The sequence below is a fragment of the Tinamus guttatus genome, unplaced genomic scaffold (genome assembly GCF_059628265.1).
Source record: "Tinamus guttatus ecotype Peru unplaced genomic scaffold, ASM5962826v1 Tinamus_guttatus_pri_ptg000156l, whole genome shotgun sequence".
Taxonomy (NCBI): domain Eukaryota; kingdom Metazoa; phylum Chordata; class Aves; order Tinamiformes; family Tinamidae; genus Tinamus; species Tinamus guttatus.
This window is the reverse complement of record NW_028288690.1, coordinates 474202-498798: the sequence shown is the minus strand read 5'-3', so window position 1 is coordinate 498798 and position 24597 is coordinate 474202. Positions and strand designations below refer to the sequence as shown.

Below are 24597 nucleotides of genomic sequence, written 5' to 3'. Positions count from 1 at the left end.
CCAAAATACCAGAACATTTTTTTCATCTTTGACCCCAGATGATGGATTTTAGCAGTGACAACAAATCACACCGAAGTCTTCCCGGGAGAAGTCCGAAAAGAAATTTTTCCCTCTACTCTTCTTCAAAGGTATTCATCATTGTCACTGCAATAAACAGCATCAGATCCATTATGCTGCTAGACTTGAAAGGCCAAAGGAATCCCCCGGAAGGGTGGTTTTTATCAGGGCATAGTCAAGTCCCATCATTGTCCCTGCGGAGGAGGAGTGGAATCCAAACTGTGCTTTCTTCTTCCTTAACACCCAGCTTATCCATATCTCCCATATATTTCACTCTGCTTTGATGCCACATAGTAACAACACATCAAGAAGCTGAATTTTCCATCTGAACTCTGAATAATTCTAAGCTCTTGTGACTAAAATACTGATAGCTTTCTTTTATTCAACAGAACAAGAACCTAGTTGATGCAGTAAAACACTAGAGTAAAATATTTTGGCAAGTATTTTTTTTTCTGCAGAGAAATTCTTTGCTTTCCTGGGAGAAAACTGAAGGAATTAGGAGCACCGTTGGCTCGCAGTTCAAAATCTGAGATCCATGATATAGCCAAGTATGCTCACGTGTTATCTTTGATTGCAAAAGATGGTGACATTATGAGGAAGTAGGGAACTCTAGCATCTTTTAAACACATAGCACTGGCTCAACTGTTTTCACACACCTGTAAATCATAGAAGACTCTCTGGAGATCTGGAGATCAATGTTCCCCCAAAAGCAAAAAGGGCAGCATCCAGCAGAAGAAGCAAGAAATACAACAAAGAAACAAATGGAGATGTCTTTTAACTTTTATTAGCTTACCTTCATTGGACATGTTTAAGACACTTGGAAAAAAATAAGGGTAGAACAGATCAGAAACAAGATGATAATGTTAAAAAAGGGACACTTAGATGGACAAGACCAATTAGGCAATCTGTAAGTGCCAGGAAAGGAATATCCCTACAACAGAAGTGATTGCGATAGAAGACCCCAACAGACTGAGTGTTTTTTATTCAAAATACAAGTAAGCCTTGGAGTGCTTTGTGGCATGTGGTTGCACAAGGCAGTAAGGTGAAATGCACCTGGTATTTGCTTAGCTTCCAACAAGAGAGTAGCACTTTGGCACAGCTTAAGTGGCACAGAAAAGCAGGTGTGAGATATGAATTTCACATTACCTACTTCTGTTGCCAACATCACATGCTCTGGCACTGTAGCTGGAGTCTCACATACAGAAAAATGTCCTTGTGAAACACCCAGGAAAGACTTGCGCGATCTCTGGCCGTTTAGCTGTATAGCACTTCAAGAAAATGCTTTCTGGGAAAATCCATTAAAGAAAATCCAATATGGCCTGTCTTTCTGCAAAATGTGAGCTTCACATAACAGTCACACAATTAGAAACTGTCATGATTTCTTTGGCACTTAATATTTTTTAAGACATTCATATATTTTACTTCATTAGTACTAACTGGAAGGCCATCGTTACATTCGAGAAGTTTTTTTAAAAATTGTATTCAGAAATATGAGCCAGAATTTTGAATCAGTGATATGCAGATAAATTTAATGTCTACGAAACATCATCTCTTGGATGAAAATAAGTATTCTATTTGAACAGTGCTATCCCAGAGACAAGCACAGCGAAACAGGGCAATATGACTAAATATATGAAACAGGGCAATATGACTAAATATATGTAACGTGCAAGTAAGCTTTTGAATGATTTTTCTTCTCTTTGCCCAGAAAGGTCCCCCCCAGAGGGCGGAAAGACAACATATGGACCCAAACAGTTGAACAAAACTCTTACCCTCTGAAATCAGCACTCAGCGACTCAGAGGTTCAGCTAGGGAGCCACTGCACCACGGCTCTAGTTTTACTGTGGAATACCTATGGCTTCAATGAATTTCCACCAACAAAAGCTTACATTTCCATTGCAATAAAATATTTAGCAATAAAAAGCATAAAATCATTCTGTATAACCCCCCAAAAATGATGCTTGTGAAAATCTAATGCATTTGCAAGGAACCACCAGCTTGATGTACTTCAAAGTATGGTATAGTTGCTTATCTTTGATAATCAAACTGCTGAAAATAATTGATATTGCTAATTATTTCAGGGGGATTGCTGTTGTTCCTACTCCATCATTACTGGTTACCTTGCCTTCAATATTTTCTAGATTTATGTTCATCACGACTCAATAGTCAAGCTGGCATTTTATTCCTAGTTTCTTTTTTCTGTGCCAGTATTATCCTTTACCATTAATCATCAGTTATCAAGTAGCTTATTTCTTCATTTTGGTACGGTAACTGATCCAATACTTAACATTTTTAAATGTACATATTTAACTGAGACACCTCTTACTGAATGTCTTAATAAAATGTCTTTTTCACTTCACTGCATTCAACATTTCTTGGGAATGCTTATCCTGAGCGAAGGCAAAATATGTGTAAGCCTTTTCAGCTAACATTTCAAGCAATGAATTGCTTGAAAGAAAAAGCAGGGAAATCTCTCTAATGTATTGATAGTGAACAACAGGATTGGTATCACTTTTCTATTTCTTCTACAATTGTTTTCTTTTTATATTTTCATGCATATTTTTGTGCTATATGAATACTACAGAATAGTGCTTATATGAAGGCAGGCCTTCACACTTCAGAATTTTTGTAACAAAAAGGTTGCATAAATATATAAACCATTAATTTCCACAGTACTTCTTGCAGTTTTATGATTTTTGCTCTTAGAATTTAATCATTCTTGAGCAATGTGAAGCCAACATTGCATATATTTAAATCACATGCTGATAGTGCCTTTTAATAGCTTGCAAGAGTGCACAGCAGCACTCAAAAATTATCAGTTTCAATAAGCTTGTTGGTATTGGTGACCTCAGCAAGCTTCTGCTGGGTATAAGGATCTTGTTCAAGCATTTCTCTTTGCAAAAGGACATTTGTGAACACTGTGAATGTCTGGACAATGACTTAGACGGGTGTTTGTCAAGCTTTGAGCACAGACTCTGGATCCCTCTATCTTTGTGAAACTCCTTTCAGTGGAAAGTCCCTCTCCTTGGATTTGCTCTCCATGAATTTCTAGAATAAGGAGGGAGCAGTGTAATTTATTTGGCTGGAGAGAATGCTAACTGTTGGTTGCCATTACACTGTGGGTAGCAGTTTTGGGGCTCTTTGGTCACGTGCAGCTCTCGGGCTGCCCAGCTGCAGCTTGCGATGCTGGGGCTGCATGCGTGAGCAGAGCAAGGCTGTGCTACCACAGGGCTGACTGATTAATACGAATACCTAGCAGCAGGAAATCCAGCAGAGACTGCCAAAGCCGGCGTTGCTGGGCCACAAAGAAGCAATGAGATGCCCTGGGAGATGGCTGTCATCTCATGCCCATGTGCGTGCTGAGAAACCTGCCTCTTGGCGCTTTGAAGTGTTGTGAGCTAGGAGCTGGGTAGCGGCTCCTTTGCCTATATTTATCCCCTGTGACCTCCTTTAAGCCTCTTGGTGGTGCTCTAAGAGGGAGGAAGAGGATGAGTCATAACCCAGTTAACATGACAGAACTATAGGTATGATAAAGAACAGTGGGGGAAAAATGACAAGTATGGTATTTCTAAAGAAAGTTGGTCTTTCTCAAGGATCTGTACCATTAAAGAGGAAAAAAATGCATTACTGGCATAAGAAAGGTGAGAAAAATATAGTAGAGAATCAATATCTGAAAGTAACATAAGGATTTCCCCAGAACCTGATCTAGAAGAAAGGTTTTATTCATTCAGCTACTGCGGGAATCTGTAAAAAAAAAGACGAGAATGGTCAAGGAAGGGGTCGTACATGAAGCAAAAATCTCCGAGGAGCTCTGCTGGCTCGTGACATACTTGATTACACTGCTCAGGGGCCCAGCACGCGTTGGTGAGACAACAACGGTGCTAAAGATCAGACACTGTGAACACAAATCACAAGAGGCACCTCTATGAGATGAAACTTCCTGTCACATCTTTAGAGTTTATAGGTATTGACTATGTTCTCAGAGCCCCAGGAGAGGGGGAGGCAGAAGGAGCTTATTAAGACAGTGACAAGCACAGAGGATTTATAAGAACAAATATGTCACTGCTAAATAGCTCAAATCAATAATGGAAATAGACTACGTATATTTGCATAAGACTGGGAAAAGAAATGGGGAAGAAAGCAGAGAAATCCGTTTCTGCGTGGTGATTATCTCGGCTTGATTGCAGACAATTACACGAAATTATATGATGCACCAAGGGCAGAGCAAGGCTGTCAGTGACTGAAGACTGAAGACAGTGTAGGACAAGGTAGCAGAGACCACTGGGTCACTGCAACCACTCAAGTCTGCTGCCATGAAAATATTGTGTGAGCACCCCCAGACGTTTCCTCTTCATTGCGCTCCGCAGCCCTTCTTAAATGGTATATTCCTTGTTATACAGCAAAGATAAGGGCACTGTTCTTCTGGGTTCTGACTACAGGGTATTTGCACAGAAAAACCTGCTTGTCCTTGCAGCATGTGGGTGGGCTATGAATGATCAGACATTGTTATGATTGCCAATAAACCCAATTACCACTGTACACAGGATTTTGTAAATATAAAAAAGGACAGCTGGTGCACCTAAAACCTCACATTATAAGTGTAGCTGGTTGTGCCTCTCAGGAGAACAATGTTTTACTTCTCCTTTTGTGATATGGAATTGCTACAGTAGACCTAGACTCACTAAACGTGGCTAAATCCACAGTTACTCTTCACACAGGAAGATGACTTGTAGAATCTGCCAAAACTGGCCTCGTTTTGAAGTAGTTATTGCTTGAACACCTACCTGAATCTCCGTAAAGCTATTTTCATACGCTAACGTGTGGTCACAAATGTTTGATCGTCAGTAATGTTCTCAACGAAGCTCTGATAAGCCAAGATGAATTTGCCTACTGCTAAAAATAATCCTTGGAAAATAAATAATCATTGTATTTCTCAACTGGTTGATTTTTATCAGTCAAGACTAGAGAGGGAAATGGACAGGAACAAAACTTAGCAGTTAACTGAGGTGTTAGAGGATTCTTACTTCTCTGAACTAACTGCCTTCTGCATGACCTTTCAGGGTGGTCAACTAAATGAAATGTTATCAAGTAATTTCTCTGTGTACATTTCAGTGTAAGACCAAAACCAATATATGAGCAAACTGAACAGAAGTGTTTGAAATCTCTGACTCATCCTTCTGTTTCTGTTTAACAGAAATATACTTTGCACATGTAAGTGAATCGAGGTAAGAGCTTCTGAGTGATCCAAAGAGAATCTATGGTATTTTTTAAATGTTAAAAGCTTTTTTTTTTTTTTTTAAGTTATACTCATCTGAAAAATTAACTATTTAGAACTAGCCTAGTAATCGACCTTCTGCTACCTGGCTTTATCAGTTCAGCAGTGACCACTTATGCAGAGGTGATTAATCTTGTTTTCATCCATGGGTTCCTCAGTTTTCAAGTGGAGGTGGAGACTTCTTGCTACTGACTGGACGAGCATGAGTAGCTTTGTTTTAAAATAACCCTTCATATACCCACTCTACATGGTCTCTAGAGCACTCAGGGTTCACAGGTGACAAGTTGAAAACCACTGCTTTAAGGTATGATATTTGCATCATATCTGTATTGCTGGCAATATGTAGTTAAATTAAACTCACCAAGTTCACTATTTATATTCCCAGTTTCATCCATGTAGCATAATTTCCCTGGAAATACCTATGTAAATTGTCATCTGCTGCCTATGGTTTATATAATGCCATTTCTTTATGTATAACGATCTCCCGCATTACCTTATTTGTTCTCCTCTATCTTCTGACATGCTTATTTCAATTAGTAGAGAATAATGTAATTATAACACTGTTGTTATAATCACATAAGGAGATACCTGACAAATACTTCAAAATGGCTCAGATCTTTATTTTACTAATTGCTGCAGTAAGTTTGTGTGTATCATTGACTGCATTATACCTGAAATTCTTGAGTGAAAGCAATTGAATCACATGAAACAGTTACATAAAATGATCAAATTTAAAAAAAAAAAGCCGATTTTGATATCTAATTTCTTTATGTTTGCTAACCAGGCACTTTATGTTTATACCTTTACCTGTAAGTGGGAATTCTATACTGTAATCTGTAGATACCTCTAGCTACCTGTGTGGAGGTAGCAAAACTTAAGTAAGAATTGGTGCATAAATAAGCTTGTGGAAAGTGAGGTGAAGATTCTTGCCATGGGAAGCTGAGTGTATGGAGAGGCTCTTTTGGCTGGTCACCATGTTAAACTCTATTATTATAGTTTGCTGACAATACCAATAACCGAAGGCATCAATCTACAGGCACAGTTATTCATAGCAAAAGACAGTGGAAACAAACTGCTTTGCTTACAGTATTCACAGCACTGAAGTATGCCAACAGCAGACAGAACAAATGTCAACAGGCTGCTGAGCTCTTCAAAATCTCTAACAAGTTATTCAGAGCACAAACACACCTTCAGGAAGCCTTGGAAAAAAACAGAGCAGATTCCGATACAGCCGCTTTCTCTAAATTCTGCAGTGAGGGCACTTCTGAAAATCTGTTTCCTTTTAAATTACAAAAACATTTCTATCAAAGTTAGGTCTGTCAAATGCAATTGTACCTTTGGGTCAATCTTTGAAGACACCTCTAAGGTCAAAACATGCACATTTAACCTATTTGGAGTTTCAGACTTAGATTTCAGACCTCAGTGACTTAGGCGCTAACCTTGGGTATCTGCCATTCATGTAAGCTCAGCATTTGCCTTGTACGACAATGAACTCTCTTTGTGAGAAGCAAGTCCATGTTTTAAATCAACACAAAACATCCAAACAATAGCAGCATGCATTCAATATGGTATTTATTAGACAGAAAAGAAAAGCAGATGAAGTAAAGCTTTTCATCTTTCTCATTTGAAGGTGTAGCTTGAAAAACTCCAGTATCATCATCCAATATTATCATCGAGAAGTTAAGATATAAAAGTCAGGAACTGGCACAATATGTTCTTTGCCAGTTAAATACTGCACATTATTTTAGCAAACATTTCTGCTAGCAGCTGTTAACTTCAGGCAATAGAAATGTCTGTTTGCAGAGGAGTAAAGAGCAGCTAGGGAATCTGTTTATTCACTCTCATAAAAGCTTTTCTTCGCTGATATGCAGAGTTGCTATTTCAGAACGAGTTATAACACAAAGTTGTTTTAAGTGGTACTTTTGCTGATCGAGTTTAATTTTATTTCTGAAAACACTGTTAACAGCAGGAAATTATTAGTAGAGTTATAAATGACACAAAATTAGTATACTATTGGCTTAAAGCTATGTTTAACTTCTTTAGTTTCCAGAGGAAAAAAGGACCTTTACAAGCTCTTTTCTTTGAGGCTATATTTTTAAAATTCAGTGACATACGGAGTAGGAATACTCAGTTCAAAGGAGGAAACAAAACAAGACAGAAAACACAGACTGGTTTATGTTTTTATGACTCAGTTAGTTACTACAAGCAATGCTCCTGAAGGAAACTATCCCGACATTTCCTTCAATGTGGCACTAGTATTTTATGACTTCCTACAAGTCCTTTGTGATCTTGGCCCTTTCTGTCCATAGCTCTTACGAGGATATGTCTCTTGATATTGGACTTGTCGGCCTGCTTTTCTGCTTCCAGAAAGGACTCCCTTTTAGTGTCAACCCCAGCGCGCTGTCTTTGCCAAGGACACTCTCCTGGCTGCCTGTCTGGAAACATCACCTCAGCGCAAAACGGCCTGGACGATGGATTCATTGTGGCTCACCTCTAAAGCCCCAAAGGCCCCATTACAGGGTGGTAACCAGACGTGCGGACGTGAAATTTTGATTGCTGAATCCCCGGCCTACAGACATTTGTGGCAGAACTCAGAGGAAGATTCGGGAAAAAGAAATAAAGATGCAAAGGAAGAAATCAGCTGAGGACTAGAGGAGATAATGAACCCAAAGGAGGTATAATACCACACCCGGAATGAAGCACCAAGAGCCCTCTCCCATTAAATGTTTTGAAAAAAAAAAAAAAAAAAAACTGAAAGAGCACAAGCTCTCATTATGGAGAGCTCAGTTATGGAGAGCTCTCATATTTCATCCTGTATGTAGCCAGAAAAACTACAGAAAATGAAAATGATTAATAAAAAAAGAGAATAAACAGAAGAATCCTCTCTGGATCTAAGAGAACTGGAAGAAGCCAAGAGGAAAGAGGAAAGTTCACCAAGTAAAATTATCATATTTTTCTATCGTTCTTCATAATAAGAGTGTAAAAATTGTTTCTTTTTTTTTTCTTGCTGTGTACGGTGCTTAGATATAAATCATCTATGGGCTCATGACTAGACTTCAATGAAACTAATGACATGAAAGTCTGTAGACTTGGGATGAGAAAACATTTTTCAAAAAATACTCTGGTAAAAGGAATTTTTTTTTCTATTATGATATTATAATATTTTAATCTTTTTGCGTTTTTACACTTTGGGAATGTATACAATTGTCACTAGGTGGAAGAATCATGAGTCATTCAGCTTCCAAGCGATCTCCCTAAAGAACAGTCTCAAATGCAGATGTTTCAGAATTCCCAAACTGCTTGCTGGAGTTGAATGAACTGTTTCTTTAAATAGATGTGTCACTTTGCTGGCTAGCTCATTTAATTACTGTAAATGTCAGCACTCTTAACAGAACGATCATCATCACAAGCTACGATTTCTGCATTTGATGTGAGTGTAGGAAAAAAACACAACTTGGTTGCCACCAAGTTTGGGGAAGATCCAAGTTCAGGATATTCATACTCAAAGTCATCAGTTCCCAGGGTTTCACTTCAGATATATTCTACTCTATTAAGGGAGGAAAAGAATATAGAGTTTTCAGTTACCAAATATATATGCTTTCATGCTATTAGAAATCTTTCAGATTTCAAAAACAAAATTGCAGAGCAGGGATGGTTATTAACTCTTGCAAAAAGATATCTTAAGAGGAAAGACTCAACTTCTATTGCTGACCATAAATGCTAAAAAGTTAACTGAATTGCCTGTGGAAAAGAGAATAAAAAAAATTATTTTCATTGAATTTTCTTCTCATTTTCCCTTTCATTTTCCTTGCTTGAGCAGGGGATTTGAGCTAGATGATCTATAGAGGTCCCTTCCAACCTCTGCCATTCTGTGATTCTATGATTGAATTGCGCTAAGCTATGCACATTCTACATGAAACTACTATCAAAAAACAGTAAAAGAAAATATAAAATTACTTTTGCCATGCTTATTTTGAAGTCAGTAAGTGCCATAGGACCAGTAGTGTGTGCAAGGGAGCTGCTAAAACAACCAGGGATCATTTCACTTCTTCATTGCTTTGTTGTTGTCATCTCTGCAATGATGCCAGAGAATCCGATGGAAAAATTGCTACAGGTTTCAAATAGAATGAATAAATCTCTTTGTGCTATACCTAAGAAATTTATGTTGTAATTTTGTAATTTATAAGTTTATCTTCTAAAATACACACACACACAAATCTATTTATCTCGTCTGGATCTAATCCTTCATATCTTACTCAGGCAAAGTTAAAAAGAAAACATTTTTGCCTAAAGAAGGCACTATGGCATATACAAGACTATGGCGTATAGAAGTAAGAATAGAATCATTAAAACTGCACTGATTCTTCTGAATTCAGTTTTTCTACTTTGTTTACATCAGATAAATCTCAGTGAAAAGGGACATTTTTGCTCAGTTGTTACATGATTAAAGAAAAGGAGCTGCCAATAAATAAAAACAGCTTATGCTTTCCAAAGGGTGCCAGGCATTTTATGTAAGTTGGAAACACAGGTCTGCATTGACCATTCCGCAGAAATTCACCACATGCATGTAAGTATCGTTACTCCTGGATTTATTCAGGAGTTTATATAGCATTTATACAGCTACTCCTTAACTCCTTATCTCAATACTCCTGAGCGGGACAGTCACGAGGCCCTGACAAGGATTTATCCAGGAGGTTTCCGCCATCTAGTGGAAAGTGTGTGAGTGCCAGGAACACATCCCTGAATAGCTAAAGACCTTTGTTTCAAGGCTACGTATGAAACTGTTGAATCTAAACCTTTAGGAAAAAAAAAAATATATATATATATTCACTTCCAAAGATACCGGGAACAGGTAAAGGGAGGTAAACGGTACCTCTGAGGGCAGGGGAGAACATGGCGGCCGGCAGGGCGCCTTCCCCGCACTACATTTCCCAGAAACCCCCTGGGTGGGGGGGCGGCCAGGCCTCTCCCTTTCCCTCCTGCGCGGGGTCTGCTGGGAGTTGTAGTAGGAGCGGCGGCAGGAAGATGGCGGCGAAGATCCGGGTGCCGCTGCGGCCCGTGAAGAGTATCCTGGTCCGCTTCTGCCCCTTCGAGCCCAACGTGGAGAGCACGAGGTGAGGGGCTGCTGCCTCCGGATCCGCCGACTCGCTGCTGGGGGGAGCTGGGGAGGCGGCCTGGGGCGGCCGCCATTTGCCCTCGGGCCTAGGGGCTCCCTCAACAGGTGCGGTCAGAGAGCCCCTCCTGTGTCCCATCCTTGTAGGGTTTGGGGTTTGTGCCCTTATTTTTCATCCGGGGGTGAGGTTATGCCAAATGGCACCCATTTAAGAGTTAGGCTGTATGTTCAAGCTCGAATTTAGGACCCTGATGGGGCCTGTGACCCTGCACGGAGCCGTGAGTAGAAAGGCAAGAGCAGAGGGAGCAAATATGTAAGAAAATATCTTTTAATTATTTTAATTTATTTTATTGGTCATTGTTCAAAGAAGAACTACCCTCTAATAAGTTGCTACATCTGTTGTATGCTTTATGTAATTTTTACGATCTTAGTCTTTGAGGCCTGGCTTTATAGTTTGGTTTAGGGCAGACACAACCGTAATATTTTATTAGCCAGTGAGAAGTCACTGTATTTGTCTTAAGGGCTGTGCTCATATGGAGCATTGTCAGAAAGTTTTAAGTCAGCTTTAGTTTTAAGCAGATTTGTGGAGGATCTCCATGTCTGAGTATAGACTCTTGCATGTAAATGCGTGTGTTTGACTCTTCCCATCTACTTACAGAGATGCTGCTCTCTCAGCTCCTCAGGATTTAGGTGTGGGACTAAAGTTATTAGCCCAAGCGGTTGTAATGGGAGAGAAAGGAGGAAACAGCTGATGCTGTCTTGGTAATTGACTGCTCAAGAGGTCCAAGTGCTTCTCAAGTGATGCAACTTCTGCCAGTTCTGCATGGAACAAGTATAAAATGTCACTTTCCATAGACTTGCCCACACTCTTGCTGTTGAAATATTCTTATTAACACAGCTCAACCTAGAATGTCTTTAAGTCAACTGAATGTCAAGCAGGTTTCGCACCTGTGAGAAACCTGTGAGAAACAGATACTGCTTAAATAACTACATGCGGTCTGAATCCAAACAGTAAAACAGTATAAAAGTATCTGAAAAAGTGTAAAGAAAAATGAGAATGGTTTTGCTGATGCTTCTTTTCTCATATTATTAACCCAGTTGAGGGCAATGCAGAGAGTGCATACACTGGATTTTGAAAAATTCTTTGGTATGTTTTTTTCATATTAGCTTGAAATATTCTTTAAATGTTTATATTGATTATCTTATAAGAAGTACATGTCTGACATTATTTATACTTTGATCAGCTATCAATATCAAGCAATTGAAATTAATTACAGAAATATCTATAATTACTACATTTCAAATGTATTTTCAGAATATTTCTTCAACGAATATATCATAAAAACATCTATGACACCAACAGGAACTGTGAAGTGACTACTGATGTGAGACATGATGGATCTGAGCCACTTGTAGATGTTACGTTTGGTAAGGATTTCATTTTTAATCTATGCAGGAAGTCCTTCCAGATTTGGGCTGTTATGGTTCTGTTAATATATTTATTTATTGTGGTTGCTTTGTTTTGATTCCAGTTCACAGCTATATGTTGTACAGTTTAGAAGAAAAAAGGAAGAGGAAATTATTAACAGGCTAGTGTATAGATAAATATGTGTGTGTGTGTGTGTATATATATATACATACATACTATAATTAGAAATGCTGGATCTTAGATCAAAAAGCTGTCTTAATTTTAGGTTAGAGGCCACATTTGAAGTGACGTAGTTGTGAGCCCTTGAAGCTCAGGTGGAATTCCTGTGACGGTAGCTTTGTTTGGATGTAAGTTGTATTCTCATGCTGTCCCTCTCGTTGTGGCAGAGGCACCTCAGTCTCGAGACCAGAAAGTGGAATGCTCTAGGTGCTTGTGCATCTGCAGAACTTGCTGTTTATTTACTGAGTGTGAAGGAAGAGCTCCCAGGGACACTTCTCATGCACGTAGAAGGACTTACAGAATGAGCTCAGCTGATCTATGACAGAAATTTCTTGGTTTCCTCAAAAAGCTTAGTGAATTTGTATTGGACCATGTGGTCTTCAGAGGTCCCTCCAGCCTTGGTCGTTCTGTGGTTCTGTGCATAGGTGGGAGGTGATGGCGAATATTCCGTCAGTTCTGGAAACAGCCCAAAGTTGGGGCTTTGGACAGATGGCTCTAATCTGCTTTTGTCCTTCTCCCTGGCTGCATTTTTCCTGCTGTGCTTTAATAGTCCAATAGGGCATGTGGCTCGTTAAAGTTTTTATTATTATTGATCCTTTTCTTGGACTTGCATGTATTTAGTGAATAAGTAGGAATGTCTAGAGTGTTGAAATATTTGTCCTTACAGTGTTGACTGTGCTTCCTTGTCCTTCTCCCATGCCTCTGCCTTTCCTATCCTTCTCTCTAACTGTGATGTACTAAGACCTAGGCAGTAAAGCTTAATGTTTTTCACAGTATAAAACGAAAAGAATTTATTTCACTGATGCCAAGAGCTACAGCTCTGAACTCTTTGCTTTCCAAGAGCTGATTATTTTCCAAGTGATGAGTTTACAACCCTTGTAGTTGACAGACACAGGCCTGGAACTTGGATTCTGTGCATGGTGTTGCATTATAGAGGTTTGAATATGTGGCTTTTATATTTGCAAGTGTATCAAAAAGTTAATTTGGGTGCTATACCTCTAATGCTCCTTCCCTGTTTTAAAGTTTTTTGTTTGTTTGTTTTGTTTTTTTTGAGAAAATTAAAAATTCCTTTGCTTTCTTTTTTAAATTACAACTACCAAATTGTATCAACCAATTTACTGTTTTCACTAAAGAAAAAAATTAAGCAGACTGTATACAGTATGCTGTTAAAATGCTGAACCGTATGTGGGAATTATGACTTCTAGTCCCTTCTTTGCCTCTGTGCCTTCTGTGAGGTGACTTTGAGAGCACAGAGTGAGCCATTCAGATCAAATATGTTTCCCCCTGTATGTATATCTAGAGAAACATTTTTGGTTTTTGAATGGTACAATCCAGAAATAAAATTTTGTATGTATTGTGTGCAATTTGTTATTTGTTTTTACAGTGTCCTTGTATAACCAGGTTCTTTGGGAAATGAAATACTTTTTCGTGAGACAAGATGAACAGGGTGTTCCTATTTCTACATGCAAGAGAGAACTGTCCTCTAAAGCAGTTGTGACTTACAGTTTATGAATTCTTAAAACTTGTTCCTTTTACAGCTGATGGAGACCGATTGATAATGAAAGGAGCCCACCTGACAGCTGTAGAAATGTTAACAGCATTGAGCTCCAGATGTAATGCAAAAGAGCTTCAAGCAGAACAGAAGAGCAAGAAGAAGAATCCCTGAAGAACCAAACACACACGTTCACATTTACGTGTGTCAAAAGCAGCAGGCTGCATCAAAGGCTTTTCTCATATGTGATAAAATCTGAAAGGGAAAGTTGGCCAAGTGCTGACCAGTTTAACCACAATGAACCATTTCAAGGTTGCTGCCTCTTCTCAACGGAAATGTGCTGGGGCAACAAAGGGTTTAACGCCAGCAGGTCAAAGGGGCTTATGCCACAAGCTCATCTTTCTGAACAGCTGCCTCGTGGCCATCTGCATGTTGGACTAAAATCACATGTATTTGCATATGAATAATGGACATTAGTTATTAAATTAATAAACGTCGAAAATCAAGACATCTCTTTAGTCATTATTTCTAAAATTCCACGATTAAATGCATATATTTATGAACAAACCTATGTATTTGTTATTGACTTTAGTTGAGGGGCAGGAACCTGCAAATACAGCATAGGTTTTATAACACCCTGCATGTTTGCTACCAAGTGCCCACCTTTTCTTCCTTTTTTTTCCAAGAAAGTATGAGATTAATGTGATTTTTTTTTTTAGCTCAGCAATTAAAGTGACAAGGTAATAGGACTGTGAACACATAGTAAAGCTACTTATCCTGCAAAAAAGTAGCAACATTTATCTCAAATGGAAGATAAGTTAGTGTTCTTGACAGCTGGGAGAAAGGGCCGTCTTTGAAATTCAGTTTTGTAATGTTTTTGTCACTCAGTTTTCAGGAATTTCATTAAAAATTCTGTAAAGATCAAAGGAAAAGCATGACTGTGGTTATAAATACAACCCTATTATTTATTGAAGCAAATGTTTAGGAATTTCATCTATTGCAGAGTTTTGTGTATGTGGGAGGGCTGATCTCAGCTCTGCAGATGAAGGTGTTCTGCTTTGTTCTGCTTTCAAGTTTTAGTTTCTGAATCAAATGGGATAATCCTGAGGTGAGAGATGTTCATCCTACCTGTTGTTAATCAGATGCCTGACTGTTACAGAATTGTAATACATGTATTTCCAAAGGTAATTCTGCTGCAGATTTAGGACACAAGTCTTGTTTCTAAAGGCAAATGTATTTCATTTTTGTCCAGATTTGTAAATGGCCGCTGTCCTTTCTTATGGCAACATCATAGTACGTTGCAGCACTCAAGGCAGGTCTCTGCTGACTTCTAAACCGGGGTGTTGGAGATAAACTAATGCTGTAACGTTGCAAAAGAGCGCTGTGCTAAAGAGTTGGTGGCATTTTACAACACCTCTCCAATGTATTTAGAAGAAATAGATAAAGAGGGTGAGATAAGATGATTGGGGTGGTTCCGCCAGTGAAATTTGGACATGAGAGCCATATAGTTGATTTAATCTGACTTGGATACCAGCCTGTTACCCTGCTGTTAAACCACCAGCTTTATGGCGTGATCTCAGAAAGCCAAGTGCCTGAACCCGCTGCTGAGCTCTGTTCTGGTGGAAAGAGTTCTGAGAACGTCTGTTTTTTTTTTTGTTTGTTTTTTTTGGAAAGAATGAATTTCAAATCCTGGGAAGCTAAAAGAGCATCTTAGAAAGCGGATCAAATAGAACAAGGGATTTTCAAATGAGATTTTTTTTTATTCTTTTTTTTTCCAGATTAAAAAAATGTAGCATGACTTTGAGTCCTTACCTGAAGAAGCCTCACACGTAAGATATAAGCAGTTAAATAACTTCACTCTGAGCTGTGCATTCATCAGCACCAAGTTCCGCTCCCGAGCGATCGAACGAAGCAGAGCGGTGACCTGCTGTGTAGTGACACGCGCTGTCTAGGCCGTGGGGATATAAAGGGTATTAAGGTCAGTTGTACAGCTCAAAGCCAGGAGCAGGAGCAGTGACTTGGCACATTATTATTCTCTATATTCCTTAACCCACAATTCTTTATTTTTTTGTTCCCTTCAAAAACATAGGCACTTCTCTAAATATAAGAGGAACTGGAACAAGCCCTCCAGAATATGAGGATTAACAAAATACCATGCCGTATCTTGAAGGACAAATGGAGTTTCTGATAGCAGATGATGATATTAAAATATTTAGGTGTTTAATACCTAGTCATTCCATTTTCTTAGACGTGTTTTATCATATGAACAGCGAATGATGCAAATACCATTGAGCTGGCATTCGAGTCTGTGTTCTGAGTGAAATCCTGCCTAAGGGATGAATGACGTGGCTGTGATATTGCTTCCTTTATTGCACATGGGAATTTTTATGAGTAAAAGTGTCAGAAAGGGAAAAAATAACATCTTACCACTAAAGCAGGAAAAAATGGACAAGCTAAGTAAGGGTATGGAAACACGCCGCACAGCACGTGCGGCAGCTCCTGACCTCCGCATTTCTATGTGTGTGACACTCTCCTTAGAGGGGTCCTGAGAATGAAAAGTAGTGCAATTACTACAACTATAACCTAAGCTTTTTCATGGTCGTATTTTTGTAGTTGTGAAATAGTACTTAGTAACAAAACTGTACTTAAAATATTCAATTAAATACTTTATACACATCCAAAATCCAGCCGACTAGTCTGTAGTCTGTGATTCTAGATTTCATAAGCTACCTACTCGTGGTTTTCAAAAATATTTCTTTTATCATTACTTACTCTAAATCAGTCTGCCATTCATTAGACTAAAAGTCCTTGTCCTTATGTCCTTATTTCTTGAGACCACACAGAAAATACAAAGAAGTTGTTTTTATTTGGTTTTATTTATAGAGCTTTGGATTAGCTTTTGTATACTCTTAAGTTTTCTAAAAAGCCATTTCATGTTACTATCTTTCTGAAAATCTTCCCTAGGAGTTTTGCCTTTATGCAGACTAAAGGCCTTTTTAGTGATCAAACTACAGCTATGTACAATTTGTAACCATCCTAATCTCTTCTTTAACATATTTATGACTATGCGATTATCAAATTCTGAAGATAAATAAAAATATTTTCATACTGATGTGTGGGTGATTACTCTTCAAGGTAGGTGCTGCTACTAAATAAAGAGGATTTCTAAAAGCTTCCAGAATTAGATGCAATCTCCTATATCTGATGTTACTGTGCTGGCACGGAATGGAATTCAGGTCATTTTCCTCTGAATGGTGAAGCCTGGTGCTCCTCACTGCAGCTTTTGGGCTTCCTCCCGGTCATTCTGGGCAGGGTACAATCAGCGAGCTGTCACGGTGTTGCAGCGGGAGGTTTTGCCCCAGCGTAAGCGTTTCCCTTTGAACGCGTTGTGAACATGCTGGCGAGCGCGTACAGAGCGTATGCTGAGGCTGGCAGTGTGATAATTGCATTATAGTAATACTTTGTGGCATCAGCTCCGGTCAGGGCTCCAACGGGCCAGACACTGTACACGTACGACTGGGAGCCAGCCTGTCTGACAGCCTGAGCAACAAGGTCCAGATCCATCACAAAGTCTCCTTAGATCCCAACATTGAACATTAAACCCATGCCGAGGAGTAAAACAGATTCGTTTTGACTGGAAAAAAAAATGAGACTTATTGTATAAAACCTGTTGATGAAACCCAGGACATGCCCATCACTTTTAACTCAGAGGTAAACAAAATACCCATAGGTAAGAAGATCTTGAGTGTATTGACATACAAATGAAACGTGTGCTTTCATGTATTGCTTCGTAATCCTTGGTATAATGTTGCCCAAGAAATGAGTTCCTGAGTTCACCTGGGCCAGCTACGCAGCCATATGCAACCATAACACATGTTTCATCATGTCTGCCCAATGATGACATGTCTGGGAAGGGAAAACTGCTCTTGTACAATAAGGAAAGAGAAACAAAGCAATGCTACCTGTGCAATTTCTCTCATCCATACCTTGAGGGCGAGTAACTATTATTCATATTATTCATAGGATTTTTTTTTTCAACTAGGTGTAGGCTGAAGAGTAAAATTTGGGCTGTGACGTTCAATATTCTTGGCAATTTCTCAGAGCTTTCTTAAGAGGGAGCCTCATCTAAGCCTAGCACTTAGAGAATGTGCAGTGCAGTACACATATGCTAGAAGGAGGGCGAGATCTTCCCTATTACACAATAGACAAGACCCGATACTATCAGAAAACGGCACTTTAATGAGTAAAGGTCTAGGGGAAGAGTTGCACCTCCAATGCAACCTGATCAGCAATGTGTTGCAGAAGAGGCGGTGGTGCTCTGCCCTGCCCAAGCAACAGGTATTGCGACTCTGAAAGGCAAAATTTGGCTTGGCTTGGCTAATGCTATGGCTACGTGAGGAGAAACCTCAAGCCACAGCTTCCTGGCTCTCCCATCGGATGCAGCATAGCTACACCACGCGCACTTGCCCAAAGCAGTGGGGTGACGGTCTCTTTGCTCTCCTTTCCCTTGTCCCTCTTCTTTGGCACTGATGTTAAAGCAGTGCAATATCCTCCCTCCTACAAGACCCAAGGGCAGGACCGCCTTGGGAAAGCATCCTCTCCGGCCGGCCTGAGTGGTGGTTGCTTCTCACTGTGGCTACGTGTTGTCCGTGCAACCAGTTTTCAAAGGAAGATGTACAGCTCTCAATGTAAATTCAGTTCTGCTTCTCTTGGACAATGAATGCATGGCCCAACCTCGAGAGAAACGAAACTTCTCTCAGAGAACATCTGTCTGCACTGAAACAGTAATACATAATAAGAAAATTCAATGTATTGAAGTATTTGCTAGTATCTATTTGCTACTTCTTTTGGGTACATCTAGGCAGGAGAGGAGACTACACACACAACACTTGGAAACCCCTGACCTTGCGATGTCAACCTCCTATCAAGCAGGAATTGGATTTACAGGGGGTAAACTTAACCCCCAGTGGGTTAAGTATCTTTGGATATCTAATCTTTTTTATTTTTGCTGCCAGAGTAGGGAAATGAACTCCCTCATCTTTGAAATGTTAGACTAATATATACTATAGCATCATCGTATAAAAATAAATATTACTTTGTAGCACAGACTACATGTATCTTACCCAGAAAGACACATCTCTGGTCACATTCAGACTTTTTTTTGATGTGTGGATACCACAGATTTCAGCACTATATTCTATTTCAATGAATTTTCAAGATGTGGCATTGACAGACCACTTCATCTCAGCACTAATATTCGGAACATTAGATTTTTGTAAATAATGAAAGAGATGTTAACTATTTATGGGGAAAAAAAGGAAAAAGATACTCTTTTCTTAAAAAAAGGATAATCTTATATAATCTTATATGAATTTACATGCCTAGACTTGAAAAATTGCAAAGAAATTGAATTAAGCAAAAGGTTTCTAGAATCCAGAAATGCAGCTACCTTCTGCACAGGTAGATTGCTAGATCTCATATACTTCAGATCCAGAAACACTCTCTCACCACTAGATGGAAATAGTGGATTTTTCATCTTCTGTTGCATTATCAGCACCTCTGTCAGAATACTGTTTGCATATTGTAAGCTACCTGCAGTCAACACTGCAGACATGTGGATCAGAAATTCTTTGCTAGCATAGATAGACTAAGGCCAAGATTTTGATTTCTAGGCCCCATTTCACAGGACCGAAGATTCCTAACTCCTGGAGAAAAAAAAAAGAAAAAGAAAAAAAAAGGTTCTGTTTGATCTAATTGTTTATCAATTATCCTTTCTAAAAGCAACCAGAAAGGAACTATGGGGCAGACAGCACTCTTATTCTGCTAACAGGAATGAGGTGGAAAGCACTAACCTAATTTAAAATCTATTCAAGAATATTTTGTGTAAGACACTCACAAAAAAAAAAAAGTGTAAAAGTGGAAAGAAGCTCAAAGTCCTGTATTTAAATGCACCTATTTAGTGACAAAACAAAACAAAACCAATGTGCCTACTGCCTTATGAGAAGATGCTATAGCACTGTTTGCATATTAAAAGAAAACACAGAGTCAGAGAAGTGGAAGGTAATTAAAGGCAGCTCAGCAGGGAAGGATAGTTAAGCGCAGGGATTAAAAAAAAATAAACACTTAAAAAATAGCAAAATATTTTGTCTATATAAATCTAATAATAGTATATCTAATAAAAATGATACTATAGTAAATAGTATAAATAAAGTTTTGAAACTTCTGATTCTGTTCAGCGTTACTAACTTGCCCCATCGCAGAGAGTGACAGGGAAGCCACACTTCTTACTTTTAGCGGGCCCAAACATTCAGATTTGCGTCACCTTCTGGTGCTGCAAAGCCTGGAACCAGCAGAGCCCTTGTGTCTTTGTGCAGTTTTGACACCCCTGTCCCAAGGAAACCTCGGCACGAGGGGTTCCCGGCATCTCCCTTTGCTTGGAAGCGGCACTATTTCTGGGGGGCGCGGGGAGGGAAGGGGGGAGTCCGCCTGTGCTTTTCCATAGCCAGAAGAGGCAGATACCAGCACCGCCCCACGGGGATGGAAGCGGCACCCTGGGCCCCGCGACCACGCGCCTTCCGCCACGGGGCTTCGGGGCCACCGCGTGGCCGCGGGCGCGGGGGATGCCGGTCCCGGTGGCCGTTGGCTCCCGGCGCGGGGCGGGGGCGCCGGGGCGGGGGCGCCGGGCCGGTCCCGGTGGCCATTGGCTCCCGGCGCGGCGCGTGGCGGCGGCGCCGCTATAAAGGCGGCGCGGGCGCAGCGCAGCGCGTCCTCTCGCCCGCCGCTACCGCCGCGATGGCCGTCGACGCGTTCCTGGGCAAGTGGTGCCTCGTCTCCAGCGAGGGCTTCGAGGAGTACATGAAGGAGCTGGGTGAGCAGAGCGGGCGGCGGGCGCCGCCGCCGGGGGCAGCGGGGCTCCGCGCGGTGCTGCGGGTGCGCGGCCCCGGCCAAGGTCCGCGGGGCTGCCCCGCGCCCCCGCAGCCGCCTCCTGAGGGTGGTTTTTGTTCCAGGGAGGTGGCTCGGGTGCCTCCGTGCTGCAGATGGAGATAAATGAGAGCAGGCTGAACTGACAGCTACCTGCATTGCCACCATGCAGTGGTATTTTTGTTGCTGTTTATTATTGTTATTTATTTTTTATCTGTGGGCAGCATCCTTCTCTGTGAGGGTGTGGTCCTGGCTCGCTATTCCCAATGCCAGGTCACAGCATATTTTGTAAGCCTGAGTTGCTCTGGAAAGGACTGCATTGATGCCTGGAGCCTATTCTGAAAGCCTGGGTTTTGTGCTTCCCCCTGAGCATCCTGCGAACAGGTTGCAGAAACCTTGTAGTGTCTGCATGTAGTTCAGTGAATCTTGAATTATTCCCTGTGCTTTGCTTGCTCTGGAGAGCTATGTTAACCTCTCAAGAGGTGGGCAATGAGGCCTTGAATCTCACTGCAGGGGGAGGAAGAAGGTGCTCAGATCTCACATTCTTCATGTAGAGCACAAAAGCCATTGCTGCACTTAGAGTCTGCAGACAGTGGTGGCTGCAATTACCCTTTGGGTTACGCATATGCATTAGGTAAGATCTGAGGATGCCTTCCAGAATGAGCCTTTCGGGAGACTTTGGTGCAGGGTGGGTGAGATTGCAGGTTCATCTCAGTTCATCCATGCGCTGGTGCCACCCTGCCCATGTCTGATGAGCCAGGATGAGGCACATGCTCAGGCTGCAATTTCAAAGCAGAAATTATGCACTGCAGCCACTGAGCACCTCCCATGTGTAGGCAGCAGCTGAGTGCTTATTTTCTCTTTTTTAAAGATCTCAATCTTAAAGCATTTTTTATTTGCAATTACAATTTAGGCTACTGAGTTTATCTCAAGCTGCACATTAGAAGCCAGTCCTTTACTGCATCTCGCCCTTGCTGACTACTTGCACAAATCTCTGCCTTTGATCCTAGAGAGATGCACTGAGGTTCTGCAGATTCTGCTCAGTCTGCATAGAAGAATATTTAAGTGAAAAATAGACTGAAGATTTTTGAATTTTGCTGTTTGCTGTATGGGGAAAATGCACAGCTTGAGGAAAAATGTCTCTTGTCTGTTTAGTTGGATTCCAAGGTGTAGCTGATGAAATAACTCACTTAATACTCTGTGCTGGGCACTAGCAAAGGCAGGAAGAGTTGCCATGACAATTTTCATTTCCAGTCAAAAAACAGCTTTGAGGAGGGCTGGTTTTTGATCCGGGTGTTATTTTCTCATTTACATCCCTGATGAAATTGTTATCTTTATGCTATGGAGTCAGCCCTCACCCAAATGACCTATCCTCTCCAGAGGAACACTGTATGACACAGTGTTTTCTAATGGTACCAGCTGCAGGACACAGATGTTCACTTATTTGGTGGTGCTTTCTGCTCCATTTGATTGCTTATCTGTTCTCGGTCCTGCTTGTCCATCAGTTTGCTGGATCCCATCTTGCTGCCTGTATACCTCCTTGTTCATCTATCAGATCAAAGACTCAAGCAGAGTTCTTCAGCAGTGCCCGAAGGGGCTAAGTAGGGTGACTCTTCTCTGATGAAGGGCCTTGAAGATCATCTCTCTGGATGACACTCTCACTGTGCTGGTTTTTGAGTCATGTTGTCAAAGTCCTTGAATATGTGTGTGCACTGAGAACACTTTTGTTGGTAGGAAGAGACTCATTCAGAATTCCTTACTGGATGTAGGGATGAAATTTTAAAAAACAGCATATTTAAAAGTCTGTGCAGAACTAAGGAGGGGATATCTGGAGTAAGTTGAAATAAATATGCAGGTGGATTCACCTGTCAGCTAAGTCTTATCTGCAGAATCTTTAAAGCATTCAGAAGTCAAAGGGAACCATATTAGTTGCATTTTTTTATTTTTCTGAGTATTGTTTATTTGTTTTTGTAAAAATTCAGTGTCCAATTTTGAGAATTTGTCATTTTTTCGCTAATCCTCTAAAGGGCAAAGTAGATTTAGCTTCAGTTCCCTGTGGAGCAAGACAATAACCCTGCATTTTTTCCCCCTTCCTTATCAATGGATAATATCTTCTTTTTGTGGCTCTTGAGCTTTAGTTCTAAAATGTACTCAAGTCCATTAAATGGGAATTAGATGTTTGAGTTCTTGTGTTGACCTTGGGGTTTAACTGACTGATGTTGTTTCTCTTGCTTTGCAGGTGTGGGTATGGCCATGAGAAAAATGGGAAGTATGGCCAAACCGGATGTTTACATTGTTAAGGATGGAGATGCATTCACTATAAAAACAGAAAGCACCTTCAAAACTTCACAGTTCAGTTTCAAGCTTGGTGAGAAATTTGAGGAAAATACGTTAGATGGCCGAAAAACTCAGGTCAGTATATGGGCGTTCTGCTGAGTAACCACATCCTTTGGGGGATTCGCAAACAAAGATAGTATTTTAAAAACAGTTTTGATGTTCACATTAGTATTTCCTTGTTTGATAGACAGCTACCACTGCAAGTCTCATTGAAATTGATTTTTTTCTGCATTAAGCAGTCTGCAAAGCGGAAAAATGCTGAAACTAATAATATAAGACAGGCATTGTGCTGATAAAACTAACAGCCCTCTAAATCCATGTGAAAGGCTAACTGCCAGTTTATTTGAAGCCAATGGAAAAAATCCCATTGATGTTTAATCAGAGGCAGCCCTACTGTGAACCTTATGGCTCATTCCGTCATATTTGCATAACAAGAGTCTAGTTGAGTGTGCATTTGGATAACTGATACAGAAGGCATAAAAGCAAGTCACAGCCCCTAATCTCCAGTTTGAGGCAAGGAGACTCTCCTTGCCCTCAGTAGGGAGAATGTTCATGTCAGAGGAGGTTAAACACAAAGAAACCCTCAAATATGTCTCTTTGTCTTCTTGTTTGAGAGCTTTCTGTGTCGTATTACCCGCTTTTGGTCACACACTGGCAATTCATCTGTTATTGCAAGATCAGATAAATGTGGCACAAAAGCTTGAAGCCCATGTACAAAGAGATGAATAGAGAACATCGTCTGCCCTTGTTAATTGGAATTGTGCATGCTGTCAAAGGTCTGCTTCGTCTGGGCTTGTGCCAGAGCAGTGACTGAACAACCAGCGTGATAATACAAGAATGGGATCAATTAAAGCTTGGGATCAAATCCTGACTTTGTGGAAGTCAACGTCAAAATTGCTATTAAGTGACCTGGGGTGGGAATTTTTCCTTTGAAATAAGGTGCTAGAAAACAATCTTTGGCAAGTGCCATGGGTAAAATATTAATGTTCTTGTTTTCTTTTCAGACCCTTGTCAGCTTAAAAGATGATGGGTCATTGATTCAGGAACAGGAGTGGGATGGCAAGAAGACCATAATAACACGGAAACTAGTGGATGGTCAATTGGTGGTGGTGAGTTCAGCTTTGCTTTCTGTTTGAGTGCTGCTAGCTAGTAGCCTGACATGTAACGTTTAAGAGATTTTTAGCTGCAGCCAGTTTTCTCATTTGGGCTGATGAAAATTAATGAATTCATTTCTATATCTTCTAGGAATGTGACATGAATGGTGTCAAGTGTGTTAGAGTCTACCAGAAAGCATGAGGACAGGTCTTCATATTCAGTAAGAACTTGCTACAAACAACTCAGTTCAGTGAACAGAGCTCCTTTACACTCCATTTTCTTCCTTTTCCCTGTTTTCTAGTATTTCAATGGACTGAGTAGCTGTGTGCAATCCTTTTTAAAAGCCGTGATGTAACTATTATGTAACTATTCTGATCTATTGAGGCTATTAAATAAAATTTTCAAATATACAAAGTGGAAATGTTGTTACTATAAAGTGAGCTTTTGTGAAAATTCAGTTTGGTTTTAGGCCCTACTGGGTTCAGTTTAAGATGGCACAATATCTTCTCATTCATAGTAAGGAATGGTTAATAGCAAACTGAGGATTGACCAAACATCCCATTCTTTACTGATAAGGTAGTAAACTCTGAAATAGAAAGTCTACTCAGTTCCATTTCTGGAGCTATTCCTCGCTTGAGGGCTACAAAGTAAATGGACCT

At 40.3% G+C, this 24597-nt stretch overlaps 2 protein-coding genes across 2 annotated transcripts; both read left to right on the top strand.

Annotated features, from left to right (window-relative positions):
* Positions 1 to 10329: 10329 nt before the first annotated feature.
* On the top strand, positions 10330 to 13871 carry MRPL53 (mitochondrial ribosomal protein L53). The gene is made up of 3 exons (XM_010220914.2): positions 10330 to 10446; positions 11761 to 11873; positions 13632 to 13871. Exons 1-3 carry the CDS (start codon positions 10358 to 10360, stop codon positions 13757 to 13759), a joined length of 330 nt encoding a protein of 109 aa, XP_010219216.1. The 5' UTR covers positions 10330 to 10357; the 3' UTR covers positions 13760 to 13871.
* Positions 13872 to 20324: 6453 nt separating this feature from the next.
* FABP5 (fatty acid binding protein 5) lies at positions 20325 to 24352 on the top strand. The gene is made up of 4 exons (XM_088522733.1): positions 20325 to 20453; positions 22746 to 22918; positions 23848 to 23952; positions 24089 to 24352. Exons 1-4 carry the CDS (start codon positions 20378 to 20380, stop codon positions 24137 to 24139), a joined length of 405 nt encoding a protein of 134 aa, XP_088378859.1. The 5' UTR covers positions 20325 to 20377; the 3' UTR covers positions 24140 to 24352.
* The last annotated feature ends 245 nt before the right edge of the window (positions 24353 to 24597 follow it).